Below are 24,065 nucleotides of genomic sequence, written 5' to 3' on the forward strand. Positions count from 1 at the left end.
GCTATTATTCAGTAACGATAGTCACAAAGCACTTGGTAACGATAGTACTGAAGATACTACCAGTGTCTTACTGCTATAAATGTGGGTCACCACTAAAATCCAAATAGTGTACCTGATGTGCTGTGAATGATCCGACCATCTGCAGCAAGTCGGATATGTGACTACAGCACCACTGAATGGCTCCGATAGAGCGAGTGAGGTCTCACTGATGGAGTGTGCGTGGGAGCGGTGAGAACAAAGGAAGCCGGTTTGCATTTCAAATGAGTGAGAAGAAACAGTACTGCCACACCTGGGATGCCTTACGCGTTTCAAAGTTTTCAAATACTTCTTCGTCAGAGGCGATGTGCAGTACCATAAAGCCGGCAAACTTTTAAACAAGCCAGGTGGGCGTGTACTCCCAGGAGTGTACATAACGATACACACAGTTTTATTCCACACTTTACATCAGTGAGTCTGGATATTGCGATCCAACTAGAGCGCTGGTATTTTTTCTTTATTAACAACAAAACTAAATACTTACCTATAAAATAAACCCTAAGCTAGCTACAATATAACTAATAGTTACATTGTAGCTAGCTTAGGGTTTATTTTTATTTTACATGCAGGTTTGTATTTATTTTAACTAGGTAGAATAGTTACTAAATAGTTATTAACTATTTACTAACTACCTATTTAAAATAAATACAAATTTACCTGTAAAATAAAACCTAACCTGTCTTGCCTTTCTCACAAAATACATTGAAGAGAAATGGATCCCTCGAGGATTACGTATAAAAAAACAATGTTCTTTCAAGGTAGATGATGAAATATTCATCAAAAGATGGAGAGATATTTTAAAAAATGCCTCTATAAAATTAATGGAGTTGATAAAAGAGTATAGAGGAGATACACTAATAAAATTAGGCAATGAGATTAATGAATTAGAAATGAAATTACAAGAATATAAATTAAATAAAGAATACCTTGAAATAGAATCAAAATTAAAAGAGTTGATGAATAAAACTAAAAAAGAACTGTTAGATAGAAAAAAGAAAAAAAATTGAAAGAGATAGAGAAGACTACAAACACTTTGAGAGGACTGAAGGTAGTAAATATTTCAGTACACACTTCTGGAGATTCAATAAACACAGTGAGAGAACTGAACATATAACTAATAATAGTGACAATAAAAACTCCAATGATAAAATACAGCCTAATACATTGACATGGAGAACAGCCCAACATACTCACAGACATTATACTGAACAATCTCATGATAGCCGATCGAATACAAATTATTATAAAAATTCAACTACTGACCATTCAATTACCAACAAAAGTATGAGACAGTATGAAAATCATGCTCGTAATGAGTTTAACAGTTATAATAGATTTAATAGATACAAAGAGAATCATAGAAATCAATACAATCATAAACAGACAACATATCCACAAAACGAGGGTTCTAGGGAACAACATGGAAATTGGAATAGGGCGTAATTTTTCCAGTAAACAGGAACGGATACCTGAGGACAAATTGGGTTGTAACACCCGGAAACTAATTGTATGAAGGAGTGGGACTGAACTACAGGACGGACATTCCACAGTCTGAGCTCACTTCCGCTGAAGTTGAGTATCACGCTACATTGTGAGCTAGAGACGAGGAGAGCTGTCACAGTCCACACTACCTAAAAACCAAGGATTCTTTGATTATAAAGTAAGACTTTGTTGTGATAACAGATTAGACCGACAATTGTTTCTTCATAAACAAAGGATTTACAATACAGAGCTTTTACCGGTATTAGCTGAGACTTTTCAAAAGACTTTTTAAAAGACAATTTGCAAAACTGGAGAAAGTTTTATGCCTGATTCTGTTGCAGGGTTTTTAAGTAGAAGACGCCTGAATTTAAGATATATTAGTTTCTAGATTGCAAGCTGGGGCCTCTATGTTTTATAGTATTTTTTAGTGTGCTATATAGATTAGCTTTTACATTAAGATCTTATATTGATTATATTTTGAAATTTACTTTCTCTACCCACTTTATCGATTGTTTATACAGCTCTAATGGTTCCCATAGGTTACTGATGCAGTATATCAACACATTAATTAAAGGGTTGTTTTTGACTGGCCAGTCATTTATGATGTTAATTTATTATTTATTTATTAATACTATTTTTTATTTTATATAATAAATGTTTAAGACATCAATTTAAGTTTTAAGTATCATTATCCACTTTATATCGTCTCCCTTACGCCATTATCTATATTTTGATATAAAATTTTATATACCAAAACATATATTTTTTTTTGTGTTTTATATAAGTACTGTGTCTTTTATTATCATCCTTATCTGTGTGCCCTTCTTGTTTGGGCAAGCAGTTATAGGCGCAACCACGCTTCCTTCTTTTTCACTTTGTCCATTTTATCATTTTTTAAAGGTTTTATTGATTTAGCTTGGTTGTCTAGTGGGTGTACTATAATACACTATTATCAATTTCTTATATCTCTTTTACTGTCTTGCACTAAAACCTAACCTTACACTACAATTAAATAAATGACCTAAATTAAATACAATTACCTAAATTACACAAAATAAAAAAATAAATTATCAGATATTTAAACTAATTACACCTAATCTAATAACCCTATCAAAATAAAAAAGCCCCCCCAAAATTAAAAAAACCCTATCCTAAACTAAACTACCAATAGCCCTTAAAAGGGCCTTTTGCTGGGCATTGCCCCAAAGAAATCAGCTCTTTTACCTGTAAAAAAAATACAAACACCCCCCAACAGTAAAATCCACCACCCACACAACCAACCCCCCAAATAAAATCCTAACTAAAAAAAACTAAGCTCCCCATTGCCCTGAAAAGGACATTTGGATGGGCATTGTCCTTAAAAGGGCATTTAGCTCTTTTTCAATTACCCAAACCCTAATCTAAAACTAAAACCCACCCAATAAACCCTTAAAAAAACCTAACACTAACCCCTGAAGATCCACTTACAGTTTTGAAGACCGGACATCCGGACATCGGAAGTCCTCAGCGAAGCGGCAAGTAGTCCTCAACGAAGCCAGGAAAAGTCTTCATCCAAGCTGGCAGAAGTGGTCCTCCAGAAGGGCAGAAGTCTTCATCCAGACGGCATCTTCTATCTTCATCCATCCGGCGCGGAGCGGGTCCATCTTCATGCGTGGAGCATCCTCTTCTTACGATGACTAAAGACGAATGAAGGTTCCTTTAAATGACGTCATCCAAGATGGCATCCCTTTAATTCCGATTGGCTGATAGAAATCTATCAACCAAATGGAATGAAAGGTGAAAAAATCATATTTGCTGATGCAATCAGCCAATAGGATTGAGCTTCAATCCTATTGGCTGATCCAATCAGCCAATAGGATTGAGCTTGCATTTTATTGGCTGTTTCAATCTCTGTTCCAATTGTTTTTATATGATCGCATTTGGCGAGGAAATAGTGGCATGAAATATACAAAAATGGGCCTAGATCAATACTTGGGGTTGTCTACTAAAAAAAATGATATACATGTGATGGGTGGTTATTCATTGATTCCTGACAGATATCAGTGTTACAATGTAACTATCCCTAATTTTGAAAAAAAAAAAATGATTTGTAAATAGTAAAGTGCTACTTGTACTTATTGCCCTATAACTTGCAAAAAAAGGCAAAGAACATGTAAACATTGGGTATTTCTAAACTCAGGACAAAATTTAGAAACTATTTAGCATGGGTGTTTTTTGGTGGTTGTAGATGTGTAACAGATTTTGGGGGTCAAAGTTAGAAAAAAGTGTGTTTTTTTCCATTTTTTCATCATATTTTATATATATTTTTTATAGTAAATTATATGATATGATGAAAATAATGGTATCTTTAGAAAGTCCTTTTAATGGCGAGAAAAATGGCATATAATTTGTGTGGGTACAGTAAATGAGTAAGAGGAAAATTACAGCTAAACACAAACACAGCAGAAATGTAAAAATAGCCCTGGTCCCTAATGGTAAGAAAATTGAAAAATGGTCTGGTCACTAAGGGGTTAAACTTTGTTTTTTTTTATTTCACAGGTAAGTTTTTATTTATTTTAATATAGTTATATTGTAATTTTAATTTAAAGTTAGGGGGGTGTTAGGTTTAGGGGTTAATAGTTTAATTTAGTGTTTTGCAATGTGGGGGCGGCGGTTTAGGGGTTAATAGGTTTAGTTTAGTAGTTACAATGTGGGGGCTGGAGGTTTAGGGGTTAATACTTTATTATAGTGTTGTCGATGTGGCGGCCGGGGTTTAGGGGTTAATAACTTTTATTAGTGTCAGCGATGTCGGGGAGAGGCGGAATAGGGGTTAATAATTTTTATTAGTGTCGACGATGTCGGGGAGCAGTTTTAAGTGTCAGGGGTGTCGGGAGCGGCGGAATAGGGGTTAATAACGTTATTTTGTGTCAGCGATCTCGGGGACAGGTGGACTAGAGTTGTTTAGACTAGGGGATCATGTTAGGGTGTTGGGTTTAAACATAACTTTCTTTTCCTAATAGACATCAATGGGGTTGCGTTACGGCGATCTCCATTCCGCGATCACAAGTGTTAGGTGTTTTTCTAACACTCTCTCCCCATTGATGTCTATGGGGGAAAGTGTGCATGGGCACGCAAACTCAGCCCTTGGCTTTTGTGCGGTATGGAGCTTAACGCATCATAATGCACAGAGAGTGCAATAACACAAATTTTGGGGCGTAAGTTTCGCACCCTGTTTAGTGTAAAATCGTAATCTAGGTGAATATAAGTTTGCAATTTGAACCTAACAATATAAGTCAAGTACAATTAAATTTACTGTTTCGGGTTAGTGCGACTTCAGAGCTCTGGTTAATTGTTACGCTTGAATAAAAAGTTACACAAAACACATCAAAAATACATTATATGTATATACGTATGTATTTATGTATTTATATGTGCACTTATGTATTTACAGACATCTATACATATATGAACACATAAATACATATGTTTTTTATATATAGATATATATACTGTATATATATATATATATATATATATATATATGTCTGTGCATTGGACCCTTTAAGGTCAAGTAGCTGAAAACATGTAAAATCATATGTATTCAATATTCAATATTCATATTTAATAAAGTGTTTAACTGCGTATTTAACTGAGTATTTACTGTAAATATTTCACATTGTAAGTGGTTCTTCACATAGTATAATATTCTTGTATATCTGTATATATCTATACCCATATATAATCATCTATATACAGGCGTACCTCTGAGATATTGCGGTTTGGTTTCCAGGCCACCTCAATAAAGTGAATATAGCAATAAAGTGAGTCACACTATTTTTTTTTTGTTTTCCAGTTCGATAGAATGTCTAAAAAAATGTACATACCTTAATTAAAAAATACTTTATTGCTAAAAAATGCTAACGATCATCTGGGCCTTCAGTGAGTCATAATCTTTTTGCTTTTGGTGTGTATATATAGGTGTGTATATATGTGTATTCATGTGTATTTATGTGTTTATATGTGTATATATGTTGGTAAAATGGCGCCAATAGACTTGCTCGACAAAGGGTTGCCACAAACCTTCAATTTGTAAAAAGATCAATATCTTGTATCTAAGCATCTGCAGTCTGCAGATGCTTAGATACAAGGTAATAACAAAGGTAAAAAGTGTAATAATATAACTGTGTTGGTTATGCAAAACTGAGGAATAGGTAAAAAAAAAGGGTATCTTTTTAAAGAATAAATTCTGAAGAAGAATGTCCCTTTAATAGCAAAAACCTATGCAAATCATTTCTCTAAAACAAATGCTAAAAATATAATATAATATACAAACTATTCTAGCATGTTAAAATTTACAGGAAAACTAATTAATTAAAATTGATAGAGAAAAAAACAAAAGTCAAGAAAGCAACCAATCACATTGTTAAAAAAATTGTAGTAGACCCTAAAGGGGTATACAAGACTCAAACTGACTTTATTCACATGAAATCCAACATCTCCAAATGATGTTTAAACCCTTAGGCTGTAAATTATATATTTTTTTAAATTATATTTATTTGCAATGGATTAACTGCTTTGGTAAGGTATTTACAAAACAATCCATGAGAACAGTTGAGAATTATTATTTATTATTATCGGTTATTTGTAGAGCGCCAACAGATTCCGCAGCGCTATTATTTCAATGATCCAAAAATGTCACAAAACGTAAGAATCTAATGGATTGGAATACTATGGTGAGGGATCTCAGTGCCAAGAATCTGGCAGATTTTCACTGCATAACCTATGAAATTAAGGGATTGATCACAATCTATAACTTGAAAATGATCTTCATATTATTCCTTTTGTGATGTCTTTGGAATCAAGACCAGCCATGAGCACTTTTTCATTATCAGTTCTATGAAACTTTTCTTAAAACGTGCCAGTCCTGTTTGTCTGTTCACAGTTCCAATTCTCAATACTTAACAACACATTAACAACATAATTTTTCACAGCTAGACGGACTTGATAAACCCCCAGATATTACTTTCATTACAGAGTAACCCAAAAGTTTTTGAATAGAGCACTGATATCTCCCTGCCATTCTGTTTGAAATTAGGAAGCAACATCACCAGATACAATAGCTACCTGCTCAGTAAATTAATGTTTAATAAGTAATTAGAAGTACTTTTACATAATAACAATTAGCAAAATCAGTAAGCCAACAAATGCATATAGCCTTATACCAACTCTTCTTCACAAAGTCCCGAGCCTCGCTACTAGGAGGCTTAGTTAGGTGGATCCCAGAGACTGCGCTAAATAAGCCACACTAATCCTTTATTAGCATGGCCCGGGGCTCTGTGAAGAAGTGTCGGGAATAGTACGGCTCTCCAGCGTGCTACAGGTAAGTATTTAACCTTTTAAACTAATTTAAAGGAAAGAAATGCATACTAGTGAATTTCACTAGTATTAGTTTATTTTGTTTAAATTAGTTGGTAGATTCGAAATGAATATAGGTGTTTTCGTCACAAATTTGCATTTGTAATGAAACAAATACACAAGCCTAGCAACAATTCTTCTGTTTAAATCCATTAAAAAAATGTAAACACATATGACTAGTTTTCAATGCTGAGAAGATTAATTGCGCTCTTGCTACTTAGCAGGGTGTCTTAGTAGGGAGGGGCACATGTTTCAAATAAATTTTAACACATTTGTTAGTTTGTTTCGAATTTTGAATGCTTGTACAACATTCTAACATACGTTTAATGTAATAGTATTTCTAATGCTTTCTTTAAATTAAATATTTGATTTGAATTTTCTAATAATTTGATTCGAATTATGCAATATTCTAATTCCAAAAATTTGAATTTATATATTTGTAATAGTATTTCTAATGTTTTCTTTAAATGTAATATTCAAATTATGCAAAAATTTTATTTGAAAAATTTGAATTTATATATTTGTAATAGCATTTCAAATGCTTTCTTTAAATGTAATATTCAAATAATGCAATATTCGAAATAGAAACATTACAATTGATATATTTGTAGTTATTATGTATCAATTTGCTAAATTTCCTACCACATGAACTATTGAACTTCTGAATAGTATCTTTTGAAATTTTTAATTTGGACATTTCATCTAATTATAAACATTAAAATTCGAAAGTGACATTCGAAAACTGTAAAAAGCATTTGAATATAGAATTTTTAATAACATTCATTCTTATCAACATTCGATTTTGAAAATCGAATTTCAACAATAACATTCGTTCTCACATTCGAATTTGAATATAAACACAATCGCCCATCCCTACCTATTAGCATCACTAAAAGGGATCATCAATCAATATTAAGGTTGATAGTGGGCTTAGTTTAAAGCTATTTAATAAAAAGTTTAAACCATTTTTCAAACCTAAGTTTTATAAAAAAAATGTATCTAAATTAAATGTGAATTTGTATTTATGATTGAAATGAAGTTTGTGCATTATAATTATAAAGCTGTTCAATGTTACATGAAATTATTGCACTAATGAATTCATGAAACCTGTTTTAAAACATCAAACAGTCATTATCTATATTGCATTAATTTGCTGCCAATTTGACTGCTGTTTAGTCTCATTTTTTTTTTACTTTCTTGAAGGTCTTTAAATATATTTGCAAACAAATATATTTAAAAGCTGCCAATACCTCTGTTTCTTATAGTTTTATTGTTTTTACCTAGAGTTATCTGTTATATCTGAGTGATTTTGTTGTTTTATTGATATAAACTGGGGGTTTCTATTGCATTAGAATGGCTAAGAAAAAGATCTGAAAAAACACTCAAACTGCCATATGATGTTTTTACCCACAGGAATTCCAATGGATTTTAAGGTGGGACTTAAAAGTCTAACCTCAGAAAAAAATATTATAATTTATTCTTGATCATTTTGGATCCTGCAGCTGGTAACAACACATTACAGTGCCCTAATGCAAGTAATTAATTGCAGTCAAAAGCACCAATTGCCACCAGCATTTTAAATAGTGTGTATTAGCAGACCACCGGGAGTGCCTTATATTGCATTGACAATTATTCAATGGAACTGCATTTTGTTGTGTGCAGACACACTGTTTAAATTGCTGGTGAATTGAGCATATTTAGATATGCCTTACAAGCACATGTGCAGCACAAGCTCTCATTGTATTACAAAATGGTTTCCATTCAAAACTGAAATATTGACTGGAATATCCTATTCAAATTTCAGTTGAAAGCCTAAAATCACAGATATTTTGTTACCAACAAATCATCTTATAGAAAAGTTGTCAGCAAATATTAATTAAAATAGTTTTGTATGTAGGTCATATATAAATCATGGCTGCCCAATCCCTTTATTGTAAGCTAACATCTAATTTCATGACTTTTTAACATTCATGGAAAACATTATCTATTTCCCAATACTTCTCCAGCTCTGATGTATACATTTAGTAAGTGTTCAGTTTTATAGATTTATATAAAGTCTATGAACATGCATTCCCTTTTGTAGATGGTGTAAGCAGTGATAAAAGAGTGCTGTGCTTCATCAGATATAATTTTGATGTTCACTTAGGTCTTTAATGTATCAGGTGTCAGCAGTCTGGAGAAGATAGATTCCAGATGACAGTCTAATTCTGTTGAAGATAAGGGAGAAAAGACATCATTAAAGAATACTTTGTTTTGTTACAGAGCCATGCCAGCACAGTTGCTGTAGTATAGTTAGGGGTCACTGGTTAGATCCTGAGAACATTGTTTTAACAGTTTAACATAAAATATTTTTGTTTAAATAGTTATACTGGCTGCTCCATATTTCCTTAATTCACTTTCATTTCATATGTTATATTTTCCCAATTAATGTGGTCTATACCAGTCTATAAGTAAGACCCCTATGAATGGTCTAAAATTATATTTTGTTTGGTATTCAGAATTAAGACCTTAGCAATCTATTAGAAAACCGTTAAGTATGTACCTTTTAGTGACTTAATACTGTATTCCTTTCACCAATACTTTACATTGAAAGAATTGGACACATGGTTTTCCAATCGACGAGAAATTGCAGTTTGAGTAGATTTTCACAGGATTTTTGATTTATCTAAAAAGATGAAGGTAAATGGCCTTCCCTATTTTAAGCCCATTTGGCCTGTTTTCAGCTACATGTCTTGCATTTTCCACACAATGTTAACAGTTTTTACTTACATAAATTATATATTTTATATACAATATAAATTGTACATTTATATATATATATATATATATATATATATATGCTTACATAAATTATATATTTTATATACAATATAAATTAAAACAAATTTTTATACATTTGTTCGTTCAATGTTTATATAACATTCTAACATTCTATTTTCGAATTTTCATTTTTGAATTTTTCAATAAAATTCTAAAATATTCGTTCGAATAATAGAATGTTTAGCTATGTATTCATTCAATGTCGAAATGTCCCATTCAAATTAAAAATAGTATTTCTAGTCTACAACTGTGTTTAATAAATGTAGTATTCAAATTTGAATGCAACATTCAAATTCGAATGTCACATTCGAATTTGAAATAGTATTTCTTGCCTACAACTGTATTTAATAAATGTAATATTCAAATTCGGATGTGACATTCAAATTCGAAATAGTATTTCTAGTCTAATACTGTGTTTTATAAATGTAATATTCGAATTTGAATGTGACATTCGAATTTGAATGTGACATTCGAATTCGAAATAGTATTTCTAGTCTACAACTGTGTTCTATAAATGTAATGTTCAAATTTGAATGTGACATTCAAATTCGAATGTGACATTCGAATTCGAATGTGACATTTAAATTCAAAATAGTATTTCTAGTCTACAACTTTGGTTTATAAATGTAATATTCGAATTTGAATGTGACATTCAAATTCGAATGTGACATTCGAATTCGAATGTGACATTCGAAAACTGTAAATAACATTCGATAATAGAATTTTTAATAATATTCATTCTTATCAACATTCTATTATGTAAATCGAATTTCTACAATAACATTCGAATTTGAATATAAACACATTCACCCATCCCTACTATATATATATATATATATATATATATATATATATATATATATATATATATGTAGAAGGTGTAGTAGCACTCCAGCTTCAAATAGCTCCGTTGAGCTCTCCTTGCCCCGGGTGCACTTCAAGAGTATAGATAAAGCAGCAAAGAGGAAGTCACTCGCAGGGTCTTGCAAAAAGATAAAATATTTATTTTGACGTTTCGGGTGTTACCCCTTTCTCAAAAAACAGCACAGTGTGAAACAGTATACTCACCCCCCTTAAATACCCCTGCACAGCAAACAATCAGTGTGGTAAACACCCTGGCACCCAGGAAGTAAAACCACGTTACATGACACAAGGTCAAGCCCCGTTGAGCTTCTGGGTGCTATGCCAACGGGGCTTGACCTTGTGTAATGTGACCTAGTTTTACTTCCTGGGTGCCAGGGTGTTTACCACACTGATTGTTTGCTGTGCAGGGGTATTTAAGGGGGGTGAGTATACTGTTTCACACTGTGCTTTTTTTTTGAGAAAGGGGAAACGTCAAAATAAATATTTTATCTTTTTGCAAGACCCTGTGAGTGACTTCCTCTTTGCTGCTTTATATATATATATATATATATATATATATATATATATATATATATGTTTTCAAGAAAAATAGCACTCTCTGGCTTTGAAAATTAATAGAATTTTACTAGCATGACTTTTCGAAGTATTCATCCCTTCCTCAGACAAAGCCAAAATGAGCAGTGAACAATTAAATACATTGTGTACATATATGTATATATGTAATGTATATTAAGTAGCACTACAGAAATACTGTGTTTTATAAATGTAATATTTTCAAATTTGAATGTGACATTGGAATTCATAATAGTATTTTTAGTCTACAACTGTGTTGTATAAATGTAATATTCGAATTTGAATGCTACATTCAAATTCGAATGTAACATTCAAATTTGAAATAGTACTTCTAGTCTACAACTGTGTTTAATAAATGCAATATTCAAATTCGAATGCTACATTCGAATTTGAATGTCACATTTGAATTTGAAATAGTATTTCTAGTCTAATACTGTGTTTTATAAATGTAATATTCGAATTTGAATGTGACATTCAAATTCAAAATAGTATTTCTAGTCTACAACTGTGTTTCATAAATGTAATATTCGAATTCGAATGTAACATTCACATTCAAAATAGTATTTCTAGTCTACAACTTTGTTTTATAAATGTAATATTCTAATTCCAATGTGACATTCAAATTCGAAATACTATTTCTAGTCTAATACTGTTTTTTTTAAATGTAATATTCGAATTTGAATGTGACATTCGAATTTGAATGTAACATTCAAATTTGAAATAGTATTTCTAGTCTAAACTGTGTTTATATATATGTTTTCAAGAAAAATAGCAAAATAGCACTCTCTGGTTTTGAAAACAAATAGAATTTTACAAGCGTAACGTTTCGAGGTATTCATCCCTTCCTCAAACAAAGCCAAAATGAACAGTGAACAATTAAATACACCTAGGACATACTTGAAAACGAGAGAAATCTCATATCCTTCCTAGTAAAATATTTTATAAATAAATAAATCTCAAACCCCTCCACTCATTGGTGCGACCAATCATAAATAAGACCCACCTCATTGGTGGAACAAAACACACCTTTAGTTATATAGTAGTCAGTGAAAATCAATCATAGAAAATGAATCAAGAATAATTCATAATAGCACCATAATGCACATATAAATAAAATACATCAAACAATCACATATCTCAATATACAAAAAAATCCTAACATATCTAAATAATAATACAAATAAAAAAAAGGAAAATACAACTTTAGTGTCTTGAGTGTATATATATTATTGATGGTTTATGCTGTGTTATAGCCGTGTGTATATTTTATAAATATCCAAAATCAGTGGATATTGTCCAAGCTGTTTCATCGACTTACAGCAAGATAAATATTCATTACATCGATATTGTAGGCTAGAGGAAAACCTTATGTAGGAGAGAACCGAACCTGTATTACAGGTAAAGTTATGTTACCAATGAAGATATCACCTCTCCTGAGTTCGCGTTCAAGGGGGCATCGCTAAGACCTGTGTTGTGTTCTAATGCCTATATAGATATATGTATGTATATATGTAATGTATATTAAGTAGCATTACAGATATAGGTGGATGGTTCTCAGAGACATGTATATTAATAGAAAAAAATACAAGAATAGAACCATAAAAAGGAGAGGGTTGCCTACTACTCATCCCTCAAGTCACAGACAGTCCTTTCCGGCATAATATTATAACCATAATATTCACAATAATCAAATTAATGTTTCCATGAGCAAAACATTGAGGAACTTAGTTTGTATCAAAAGTATAGATTTATTTGCATATAAAAATTAATGAATCATCAAATCATAGTGGTCAACACACAAAAATACTATGTACCCATAATATACAAATCCTTAAAGTGCTTGAATAAATAGAAAATCTTATCACTAGTCTAAAAGCCTACCTAGTACCATCTTATAAAAACTAGGTAGGTTTTAGACTAGCAATAATAATAATATATATATATATATATATATATATATATATATATATATATAAACAGCAGCGTGTGTATGCACTCCCACTAACTTCAGGCGACTGCCAGGGTGCTCTTGTAGAATAATACACAAAGATTGGAAATAAGCATTTACTGGTCTTCAGACAACAAAGTCACAAAATGTCTTTTTATTGCGCGCTGTGACATTTCGGGACCAAGCACAGTCCCTTCCTCTGACAATATTACAGTGAAAAAAATCAGCCTTAAGTAGGCCCCAAACACACTCCCAGAAAACAAAGAACCAATCAAAGGTCCTGCATCTAACCCCCCCCAAATATAAAACATACCATAGGTCAATAGCCACCAGTGAATTAAAAACTACATAGTAAAGTATACAATATAAATTTGCCACATCATCAGGGTCCATATTCCCAGATATAGATAACAACATATTAAAAATATAACAAAGAAATAAATAAGGAAATACTGCAATCGAAAAGTAAATCCGTACAATGCCAACAGGTCAGATGATCCAATCACAAAGCTTCTATAATGGTCCAATAGTCGTCAAGTATAACGTCAACAAACTCCTAGCGATCACTAGTTGTCACACATCATTATACATTATACTTGACGACTATTGGACCATTATAGAAGCTTTGTGATTGGATTATCTGACCTATTGGCATTGTACGGATTTACTTTGCGATTGCAGTATTTCCTTATTTATTTCTTTGTTATATTTTTAATATGTTGTTATCTATATCTGGGACTATGGACCCTGATGATGTGGCAAATTTATATTGTATACTTTACTATGTAGTTTTTAATTCACTGGTGGCTATTGACCTATGATATGTTTTTTATTGGGGGGGGTGTTAGATGTAGGACCTTTGATTGGTTCTTTGTTTTCTGGGAGTGTGTTTGGGGCCTACTTAAGGCTGATTTTTTTCACTGTAATATTGTCAGAGGAAGGGACTGTGCTTGGTCCCGAAACGTCACAGCACGCAATAAAAATACATTTTGTGACTTTGTTGTCTCAAGACCAGTGAGTCCTTATTTCCAATCTTTGTGTGTATATATATATATATATATATATATATCATACTTAATGGACATCTGTCAGGGTGCAATATAAGGTATAGCTACAGAATATAGTTGAATAAAGAACGAACAAACAAACATTTATTACAAGGTATCTTTTAACAAAGCATTGGTCACTTTTCGGTTCCCGCTTGCTCCACCCTCAGACCACCCAGAAGTAAATACAAAGCAGGCGTATATAATGTTGCTATCCCCAATCCTAACCAATCAAAAAAATAAAAATGCGATAGGTCAACTTACATGGAAAACATGAACGTTTACAATATACAAATGTAGCATAGTTGTGAAGCACAGCTTCATCAAATAAACATAGCGCTCTATCAAATAGCATGGTTGGACTAAAAAACAAAGTTGATATCGTCATGACACAAGGGGCTATTAGTTTGTTCAACCGCCATATTAAAAGTTACTTGATATAGCAGACTAGAATATCCGGAGTAATATATATCCTTTAAGTTTCCTACTAACCTAACTCACTTACCTGTCCAAAGGTTATTTAGAGAGGTGTGATAGATATTAATTTATCCTGATATTTTTATGTGCCTCTATAATATTAGCATCCACTAGAGGTCGCCAAAGACTCTACTTACCTATAAGAGATATAGCATGGTTCTAGTAATAACCCTCGAATAGGAATTTTAATGTTTGCAAATGCATATCTGCACCGTGTCATTGATATTGGGAGTGAACAGTCTAACATATTTTGGGATGTGTTGTGTTCTTTTAGCTAGTTACAAGTTGTTTAACAATAAGTTTGCAAAGTGTGTCTCTCTTCAATGGAGTTAAGATATGTATCTTGCTGTTCAAATTTATCAATATGCAGACCTTAATCATACTATATCAGTACGTAATCATATGTGTGCTTGCATGACGTAGAAGCAGTCAACTTATGCACTCCACTCTGAGCTTACAGTGGGTTACACTTGATCTCTTAGTTTTCAATTACAGCACTTGATCTAGTTTAATTCTTTACAAAATGCTAATTCTAATAGTATACATTATATAACTTTAGTAGGCTCATATGGTATCTATATTCATCTGGTTTGGTGAATTATACAGCGGTATTAATTCCGTTATCTACTAGCTGGTATATTAACAAGTTGTTACACTCATGATATTCATAGTTGAGTCCTTCAACATTCTTAGGCACTGATAAAAATATAGCTAGAGGTTACACCTTGAATAATAATAGTTTTCCAACTATTTTAAATATAGTGTAATCATGTTTTGTAATCATATATATTTGCCCAATAACTCATATTGCATATTTTTACACCAGAAACAATGTGTTATCTATTCCCTAGCTAACATATAAATATTGTTTTTTATGTTTTATAAGATTAGTAAGGTATCACTCTATAAGGCAATCTACGTCATCAGGGAGTAGAAATCAGTTTCATAATTGTAAAACAAAAATGAGGTATCATATATGCTATATTTACCAGGTTCAGACAATCAAAAATATACAGATAATTGGGATCAATTGTCTCACCCTATATCATTATACTCATATAAAGATCATATGAGATTTAACTGTCAACTAGATCTATTTATATGATATAACATATGTCCCTGTCTTATTTCATGTTATATTACCTCAATAAAAATCTTTGATTTAAAAAAACAAAAAAACAAATCCCCTAAACTTCTAGGTAATGCAGTTCAGACAATTCTTACATATTAGGATGTGGTATCCTCAAATATTTATTACATCCCTGTACTGCATTTTCGCCTAGTGACTGGCTTTATTTTCATATATAACATTCTTTATTACTTTCCCCTGAAACTAGACACCTGTAAATGATAGTATTCTTCCTATTTCTGTATGTCATTTACTCATTTACTTCAAATGCACCCTGATTTGAATGAGTTCAAAGCTTTACTTTGTTGACTGAAACATTATCCTTAGAAAACTAAAAATATAAATAAACATTAATTACTGCCATGGTACTCCTGCTGATGTAATAATATCTTTATCTAATCAGAAAAAAAATATTAACTTTAAAAGGGACATCCAACTTAAATGGCCATAAAAGCCATAATGAATTAGAGCATGTCATTTATCAAATATTATGGCCCTTTCAACTGAAATCGCCATAAAAGATTTAATTATGCAAACTGAAAAAAATAGTGATTTCTTTATTATTGCAGGAGCTCAATTATAGTGATCCCTAATTGGCCACAGCAAATGGTAAACAACACTTAGGGCTCCATGTACTAAGCCGTCAATTCATCCGTCATTTTAGACGCGGATAAACTCGCCGTTACTCGCCGCGGGCGAAATGGTGTCCGCTGTCACTATGTACTAATAATCCCCCAATAAATAGACAAGTCTAGCCCGCCGCGAGCAGTGGCGGATTATTGATAAATTTGACGCCTCGCTCGCAGCGACTAAGCTGATGTACTTAACTTTCAGTTGAATTGTCTGGCCAATTATTAACACGTGACATGCAAGGTGTCACGAACATCATAGTAGTCGCAGGAATAGAATTTTGCTCCTATAAAAGTTCAACTTATCTAAACAACTTTATTATTGTTCAAAAATTTTTGAAGAGTGATAACAGAGCGTTATTTTTGTAATATTTATTTACAATTTGGATATGGCTTCATCTGGATCTGATAATATATAAATATTAATATAAAAATAATTATAAAGATTGACAACTATACAATACAAATTTAAAATATAGATTACTCTTTAATTACAGTCGACAAATTTGGCGCAATTTATGTACATGGAAATGAGAGACAAAATAGACGCCAGTTATGCTGTACAATGCTGATATTACTGCCTTTTATATATGTCTAGACTGGCGTCTAGATTGACTTTCCTATTGTTTTGTACCTTGCCCGCCACCTAAAAGGTGGCGAGGCAAAAATAACGAGGTGGGAGCGGAAATTGTAGCGAGCGGATAAATAGATTTTTTAGTACATTCGTTTTTGGCGAGTTGGTGGTCAAATGTGTCTAATTACAGTGAAAAATGGAGAGGTAGCGAGGTTTGGCGGATAAGTACGCTCGCAATTTTAAAGATGCGAGTTTGAACATAGTTGACGACTTTGTACATATCAGTTTGCGAGTTTTGACGCAAGATTTGTTGTGGGTAGCTCGCTGACTGCTTAGTACATGTAGCCCTTAAAGGGGTTTCTTAGGGGTGTGCATCTAAAATGCAAAACAATCACATTTTGCTAATAAAATCACATCTTCAAATCCTTTAAAACATCTGTTTTGTATGCAGATCTTTTAAAGGCAGTGATTTATTTTTGATTCATATATAAACAAACAGTTTAATGTCTGTTTAATTAGAATACACAATATTAATATAATATCTTGTCTAAAACGGGAAAATGGCATCTAATGTATAAATCATAGTACTGTAATATGGTTACTCATTGAATAAAATCATTATCTTTAGCTTTTTTTAACATTTGTAAGTAAACACACTTCTTAAGAATATATATATATATATACAGAAAGAGAAGCACACTCTTGGTAACAAACACCAGCTCAATAACTTGTTAGCTTGTGCTATGGCTGTGTGCTGCTCCTTTCAGCCCAATAATGCTTTTCACAAAAAAGAACTTTCCTGAAGCATATCAGTTTGATCCTCCAAAACAAGATCAGTCCAGCCCAAAATACCAGGCAATTCCTCTCTAAACAGAGAACATGGCAACCCAGATCGTTTTGGCCTTCATTGGGCCCCGTCCGTTTTATTTTGTCATTATATATATATATATATATATATATATATATATATATATATATATATATATATATATATATATATATATATATATATATAATTTGCTAAATTAAAGAGACGGTCTACAACAGATTTTTTTTGTTTTAAAAGATAGATAAACCCTTTATTACCCATTTCCTTTGCATAACCAACACAGTTATATTAATAAATGTTTTACCTCTGTGATTATCTTGTATCTAAGCTTTTGCAGACTTTGCCCCCTTATCTCAGTTCTTTTGACAGACTTACATTTTATCCAATCAGTGCTGGCTCCTAGGTAACTCCAAGTGAGCACAGTGTTATCTATATGACACACATGAACTAACGCCTTCTAGCTGTGAAAAACTCTCAAAATTCATTCAGAAAAGAGGCGGCCTTCAAGATCTAATAAATTGGAATATGAACCTCCTAGGTTTAGCTTTCAACAAAGAATACCAAGAGAACAAAGCAAAACTGGTGATAAAAATAAATTGGAAATTTGTTTAAAATAACATACCCTATCTGAATCATAAAAGTTTATTTTGGATTAGCACACCGTAAAATTGTTTTTCAATGAATGTATTTTCAATAACTTGTTATACCAGCTGCAGAGTATAAAATGTTTTAGAATTTGCATCTTCAGGTTTATTTATGTATATGAATTAGCTGGTTTTGTGCTTTTAAACCACAGCCTATTACAATGGGTTGAGCTTCCAGCTAATATCAGATCTCATTATGTTATCACTTTTATTCACACAGACTTGCTTCCTTATCTTATATCTGTGTGTAAAGCAAACTCAGTACTTAGAAAGAACAATGGAAAATTAAAAATATATTACTTAAACTATCTTGCAACCCACTGAGAGTGTAATTTCTTCTGCTGGCTGTGTCTACATAGTCTGTCAATAGTATATACTCCAGTATCAAAATTTTTAGTATAGGCTGTGATACCACAGGCAAAATCAGCTATTTCATATCCTGAAATCACGGTAAAGGAGCTACTTGTAAACAATTTAATACACTACAGCAGGTAAAATGGATCATTGGGAACAATTTAAAGGTGAGAATTTCTTTGGGTGAACTGTCCCTTTAAGTAAAGCAATGCGTTTTACTAGGTGTAAGTACCATAGCAATAAACGACACTATAACAGAACAAATAACTTATTTCCAGGTTTTAGATTTACACTAGAATGTTCACGTGATTGCATAGCTGTAACAATGTTAAAATGCTTAGATCAACAAACAGTAGCTAACATCACTAATTAATTTAATCTCTTTTATCATGTCCTGTAAATTGCTTTTTGGGTTTGCTATTGAAATACATTAAATGGATTTTGTTTTCTCCCAGCCAGGTCTCTTGACAAACTTTATAACTTTGTTGACTGCTCTGGACTTCATCTGATTTTTGGACTTAACGCTCTTCGACGAAACTCTGATAATTCTTGGAACAGTTCCAGTGTACTAAGCTTGCTCAAATACAGTGCCAGCAAAAAATACAACATTTCATGGGAGTTGGGAAATGGTAAGAGAATTCCTGTCTAGTTTTTATTATATCAAACTGCTCTTCATAAATACATAGTATGTGTCATTTAAAACTAATTTATCTCATAAACTGTATTTCATAAGTTTTCTTTTGTGCTATAAAACAATATAGATTACAGCATATTTGTACACCATGAATATAATTGTAAACAAATGTTTTCCAATCCTGTTTTTTTTACTTTATTTTTAATGTTTCCTTTCCCCATGCCCTTCACTAATTTATTAACCCTCCCCTTTCCACTTGTTTCTTGCATGAATTTATTTCATTAAAGGGAAAGTCTCACCTTAGATTAAGCTGCAAATAGCCTCCTGACCCCCTTTCTTTATCAGGCAGCAGGGATGGTAAAAAAGTTTTTTTTAAATGAATATTGTTTCTGGGCACTTTGAAATGGCTGCCAAGCTCCACCCACTGATAACACCAAGATCTGGGCTGCATCTAGGCACTCTGCCGAATAGCATTGACAGTCTGTTGAATCCAACTAGTGAGACTTTTGTGATTGGATGCCAAATGCAGGTTGTGATGTCATCAGTGGGTGGGGGTTGGCAGGCATTTCAGAGTGGCAAGAAACAACATTAATATTAAAATAACTTTTTTACCATTCCTGCATCATGACATAGAAAGGGGTGCAGGGGCTATTTGCAGCTTAATCTAAGGTAAGACTTTAAGATGACTGAGGTATAGACTGTCCCTTTAATGTCTAAAACTTTGAATACACTTCAGTGGACTAACTATAAGTATATTCATGTAATGCATTTTGTGTGACTTCATTATGGGTTAAGAAAAGATGTAATATGTAATATGTATACAGTTATATGACAAGTTGAAAGTAATATTAAAGGGACATGAATCCCAATTTTTGTCTTTCAAGATTCAGATAGATCATACAATTTTATACAACTTTGCAATATATTTTTATTATCTAATTTGCTTCATTCACTTGGTATCCTTTGTTGAAGAGGCAGCAATGCACTATTGTGAGCTAGCTGAAAGCCAATGACAAGAGACATATATGGAAGCCACCAATCTGAGCCTACCTAGGTATACTATTCAACAAATGATACAAAAAGAACAAAACTAATTATTCAATCAAAATTAATTGGAAAGTTATTTAAAATGGTTGAGCAAAAGTCTAGTGCATCAGGATATAGGATAGCTAAGGTGTGCAAAATCCCTCACATAATAGACTTCTTTGGGGCTTGTCTGAAAAATTCATGTTGGCTATCACTTGAGCGTCAAATAGCAGATTTCTTCACTAGCTTTTAACCCCATAACAACATGACGTACCCTGAACATCGCATATCATTAAGTTTTTTTTTTTTATCCCAGTAATGGGAGGCATTTGTCTATAGTGTAGTCTCGTCACTGGTGGCAAGACTCACACTAATTAACCCCTTCAATTAAAAATGACCATGTACAGTGGCTGTCTATAAGGGGTTAAACTATGGTTTTCTATTAAGATATAAGTTTAAAACACTGCACACATACACATAAATACATGCATACACACATATTCAGACACACATGTACACCTTTGAACAAGTCCAACACCTTGCCAAATACCAACCTTTAAATCACTCTTAAAACATGGTTTTAAACCATTATTTTGTATTTAATATGAATAAATATGAGTAAAACACTTAATTGTGAGATATTATACAATATACATGTGTTTTGTTATGTATATGTGCAAGTGTTAACACTTTACTTCAAGTCTCCAACAGCACTGTTAACTTCTGTCGGTTGTGTTCCATGCTATCTAGGCCAAAATGTTTAATTATATATCATTTAAAAAAAATCCTTTGCAACGCACTCTCATTTGTAGTTCAGCTGCTTATCCTGTAAATAACTCATGGCTAGATTACGAGTTTTGCATTATGAGGGGTGCGGTACTAACTTGCAAGTTATTGTCACCGCTCACTTCCCTACAGTGCTGGTATTACAGGTTTACAAAAACCTGGCGTTATCAGGCAAGAAGTCAGCGTAAAGCAAAATTGAGCTCCATATCGCACTCCAATACCAGCGCTGCGGTGAGCTTGTTTTACGTGCTCGTGCATGATTTCCCTATAGACATCAATGGGGAGAGCTGGCTGAAAAAAAGCCTAACACCTGCAAAAAAGCAGCGTAAAGCTCTGTAACGCAGTCCCATTGATTCCTATGGGGAAACTAAATTTATGTTTACACTTAACACCCTAACATGAACCCCGAGTCTAAACACCCCTAATCTTACACTTATTAACCCCTAATCTTCCGCCCCTGACATCGCCAACACATACATTATACTTATTTACCCCTAATCTGCCGCCCCCGACATCGCCGACACCTACATTATACTTATTAAACCCCTAATCTGCTGCCCCCAACATCGCCGACACCTACATTATATTTATTAACCCCTAATCTCCCGCCCTCAATGTCGCCGCAACCTACCTATACATATTAACCCTTAATCTGCCGCCCCCATTGTCGCCGCCACTATACTAAGTTTATTAACCCCTAAACCTTACCCTAAGTCTAACCCTAACACCCACTAACTTTAATGTAATTTAAATCAATCTAAATAAAAATTACTATCATTAACTAAATAATTCCTATTTAAAACTAAATACTTACCTGTAAAATAAACCCTAAGCTAGCTACAATATAACTAATAGTTACATTGTATCTGTCTTAGGTTTTATTTTTATTTCATAGGCAAGTTTGTATTTATTTTAACTAGGTAAACTAGTTAGTAAATAGTTATTAACTATTTACTAGCTACCTAGCTAAAATAAATACAAATTTACCTGTAAAATAAAACCTAACCTGAGTTACACTAACACCTAACCTTACACTACAATTAAATCAATTACCTAAATTAAATAGAATTAACTAAATTACAAAAACAAACAAACACTAAATTAGACAAAATAAAAAAAGAAATGATCAGATATTTAAACTAATTACACCTAATCTAATAGGCCTATCAAAATATAAAAGCCCCCCCCCAAAATAAAAAAAACCATAGCCTAAACTAAACTACCAATAGCCCTTAAAAGGGACTTTTGCTGGGCATTGCCCCGAAGAAATCAGCTCTTTTACCTGTAAAAAAAATACAAACAACCCCCCAACAGTAAAACCCACCACCCACACAACCAAATAAAATCCTAACTAAAAAAACCTAAGCTCCCCATTGCCCACCTAATAAACCCTTAAAAAACCCTAACACTAACCCCCGAAAATCCACTTACAGTTTTGAAGACCGGACATCCATCCTCAACGAAGCCGGGAGAAGTCTTCATCCAAGCCAGCAGAAGTGGTCCTCCAGACGGGCAGAAGTCTTCATCCAGACGGCATCTTCTATCTTCATCCATCCGGCACGGAGCGGCTCCATCTTCAAGACATCCGGCGCGGAGCATCCTCTTCTTACGACGACTTTTCCATAATGAAGGTTCCTTTAAGTTATGTCATCCAAGATGGCGTCCCTTGAATTCCAATTGGCTGATAGAATTCTATCAGCCAATCGGAATTAAAGGTGACAAAATCCTATTGGATGACCCAATCAGCCAATAGGATTGAGCTTGCATTCTATTGGCTGTTCCAATCAGCCAATAGAATGTGAGCTCAATCCAATTGGCTGATTGGATCAGCCAATAGGATTAAAGCTCAATCCTATTGGCTGATTGCATCAGCCAATAAGATTTTTTAAACCTTTAATTACAATTGGCTGATAGAATTCTATAAACCAATTGGAATTCAAGGGACGCCATCTTGGATGATGTCACTTAAAGGAACCATCATTCTGGAAGAGTCGTTGTAAGAAGTGGATGCTCCGTGCCGGATGTCTATAAGATGGTGCCGCTCCGCGCCGGATGGATGAAAATAGAAGATGCTGTCTGGATGAAGACTTCTGCCCTTCTGGAGGACCACTTCTGCTGGCTTGGATGAAGACTTCTCCCGGCTTCATTGAGGACTTCTTGCCGCTTGGATGAAGACTTCTCCCGGCTTTGTTGAGGATGGATGTCCGGTCTTCGAAACTGTAAGTGGATCTCCAGCTTTAATGTTAGGTTTTTTTAAGGGTTTATTGGGTGGGTTTTATTTTTAGATTAGGGGTTTTGGCTGAAAAATAGCTAAATGCCCTTTTAAGGGCAATGCCCATACAAATGCCCTTTTCAGGGCAATGGGGAGCTTATGTTTTTTTAGATTAGGATTTTATTTAGGGGGTTGGTTGTGCGGATGGTGGGTTTTATTGTTGGGGGGTTGTTTGTATTTTTTTACAGGTAAAAGAACTGATTTCTTTGGGGCAATGCCCCGCAAAAGGCCCTTTTAAGGGCTATTGGCAGTTTAGTTTAGGCTAGGGTTTTTTTTATTTTGGGGGGCTTTTTTATTTTGATAGGGCTATTATATTAGGTGTAATTAGTTTAAATATCTGATAATTTATTTTTTATTTTGTGTAATTTAGTGTGTTTTTTGTAATTTAGTTAATTGTATTTAATTTAGGTAGTTGATTTAATTGTAGTGTAAGGTTAGGTGTTAGTGTAAGACAGGTTAGGTTTTATTTTACAGGTAAATTTGTATTTATTTTAGCTAGGTAGCTAGTAAATAGTTAATAACTATTCAATAACTATTCTACCTAGTTA

General features: G+C 33.1%; 1 protein-coding gene across 1 annotated transcript in view; it reads left to right on the forward strand.

Annotated features, from left to right (window-relative positions):
• Positions 1 to 24,065, forward strand: part of HPSE2 (heparanase 2 (inactive)) — a 556,398-nt gene that overhangs the window by 250,396 nt on the left and 281,937 nt on the right. Inside the window, exon 4 of the mRNA XM_053692544.1 lies at positions 19,255 to 19,428. Coding sequence (XP_053548519.1) covers positions 19,255 to 19,428 — 174 coding nt within the window. The remainder of the gene's footprint in view (positions 1 to 19,254; positions 19,429 to 24,065) is intronic.

Source organism: Bombina bombina, chromosome 9 (genome assembly GCF_027579735.1).
Source record: "Bombina bombina isolate aBomBom1 chromosome 9, aBomBom1.pri, whole genome shotgun sequence".
Taxonomy (NCBI): domain Eukaryota; kingdom Metazoa; phylum Chordata; class Amphibia; order Anura; family Bombinatoridae; genus Bombina; species Bombina bombina.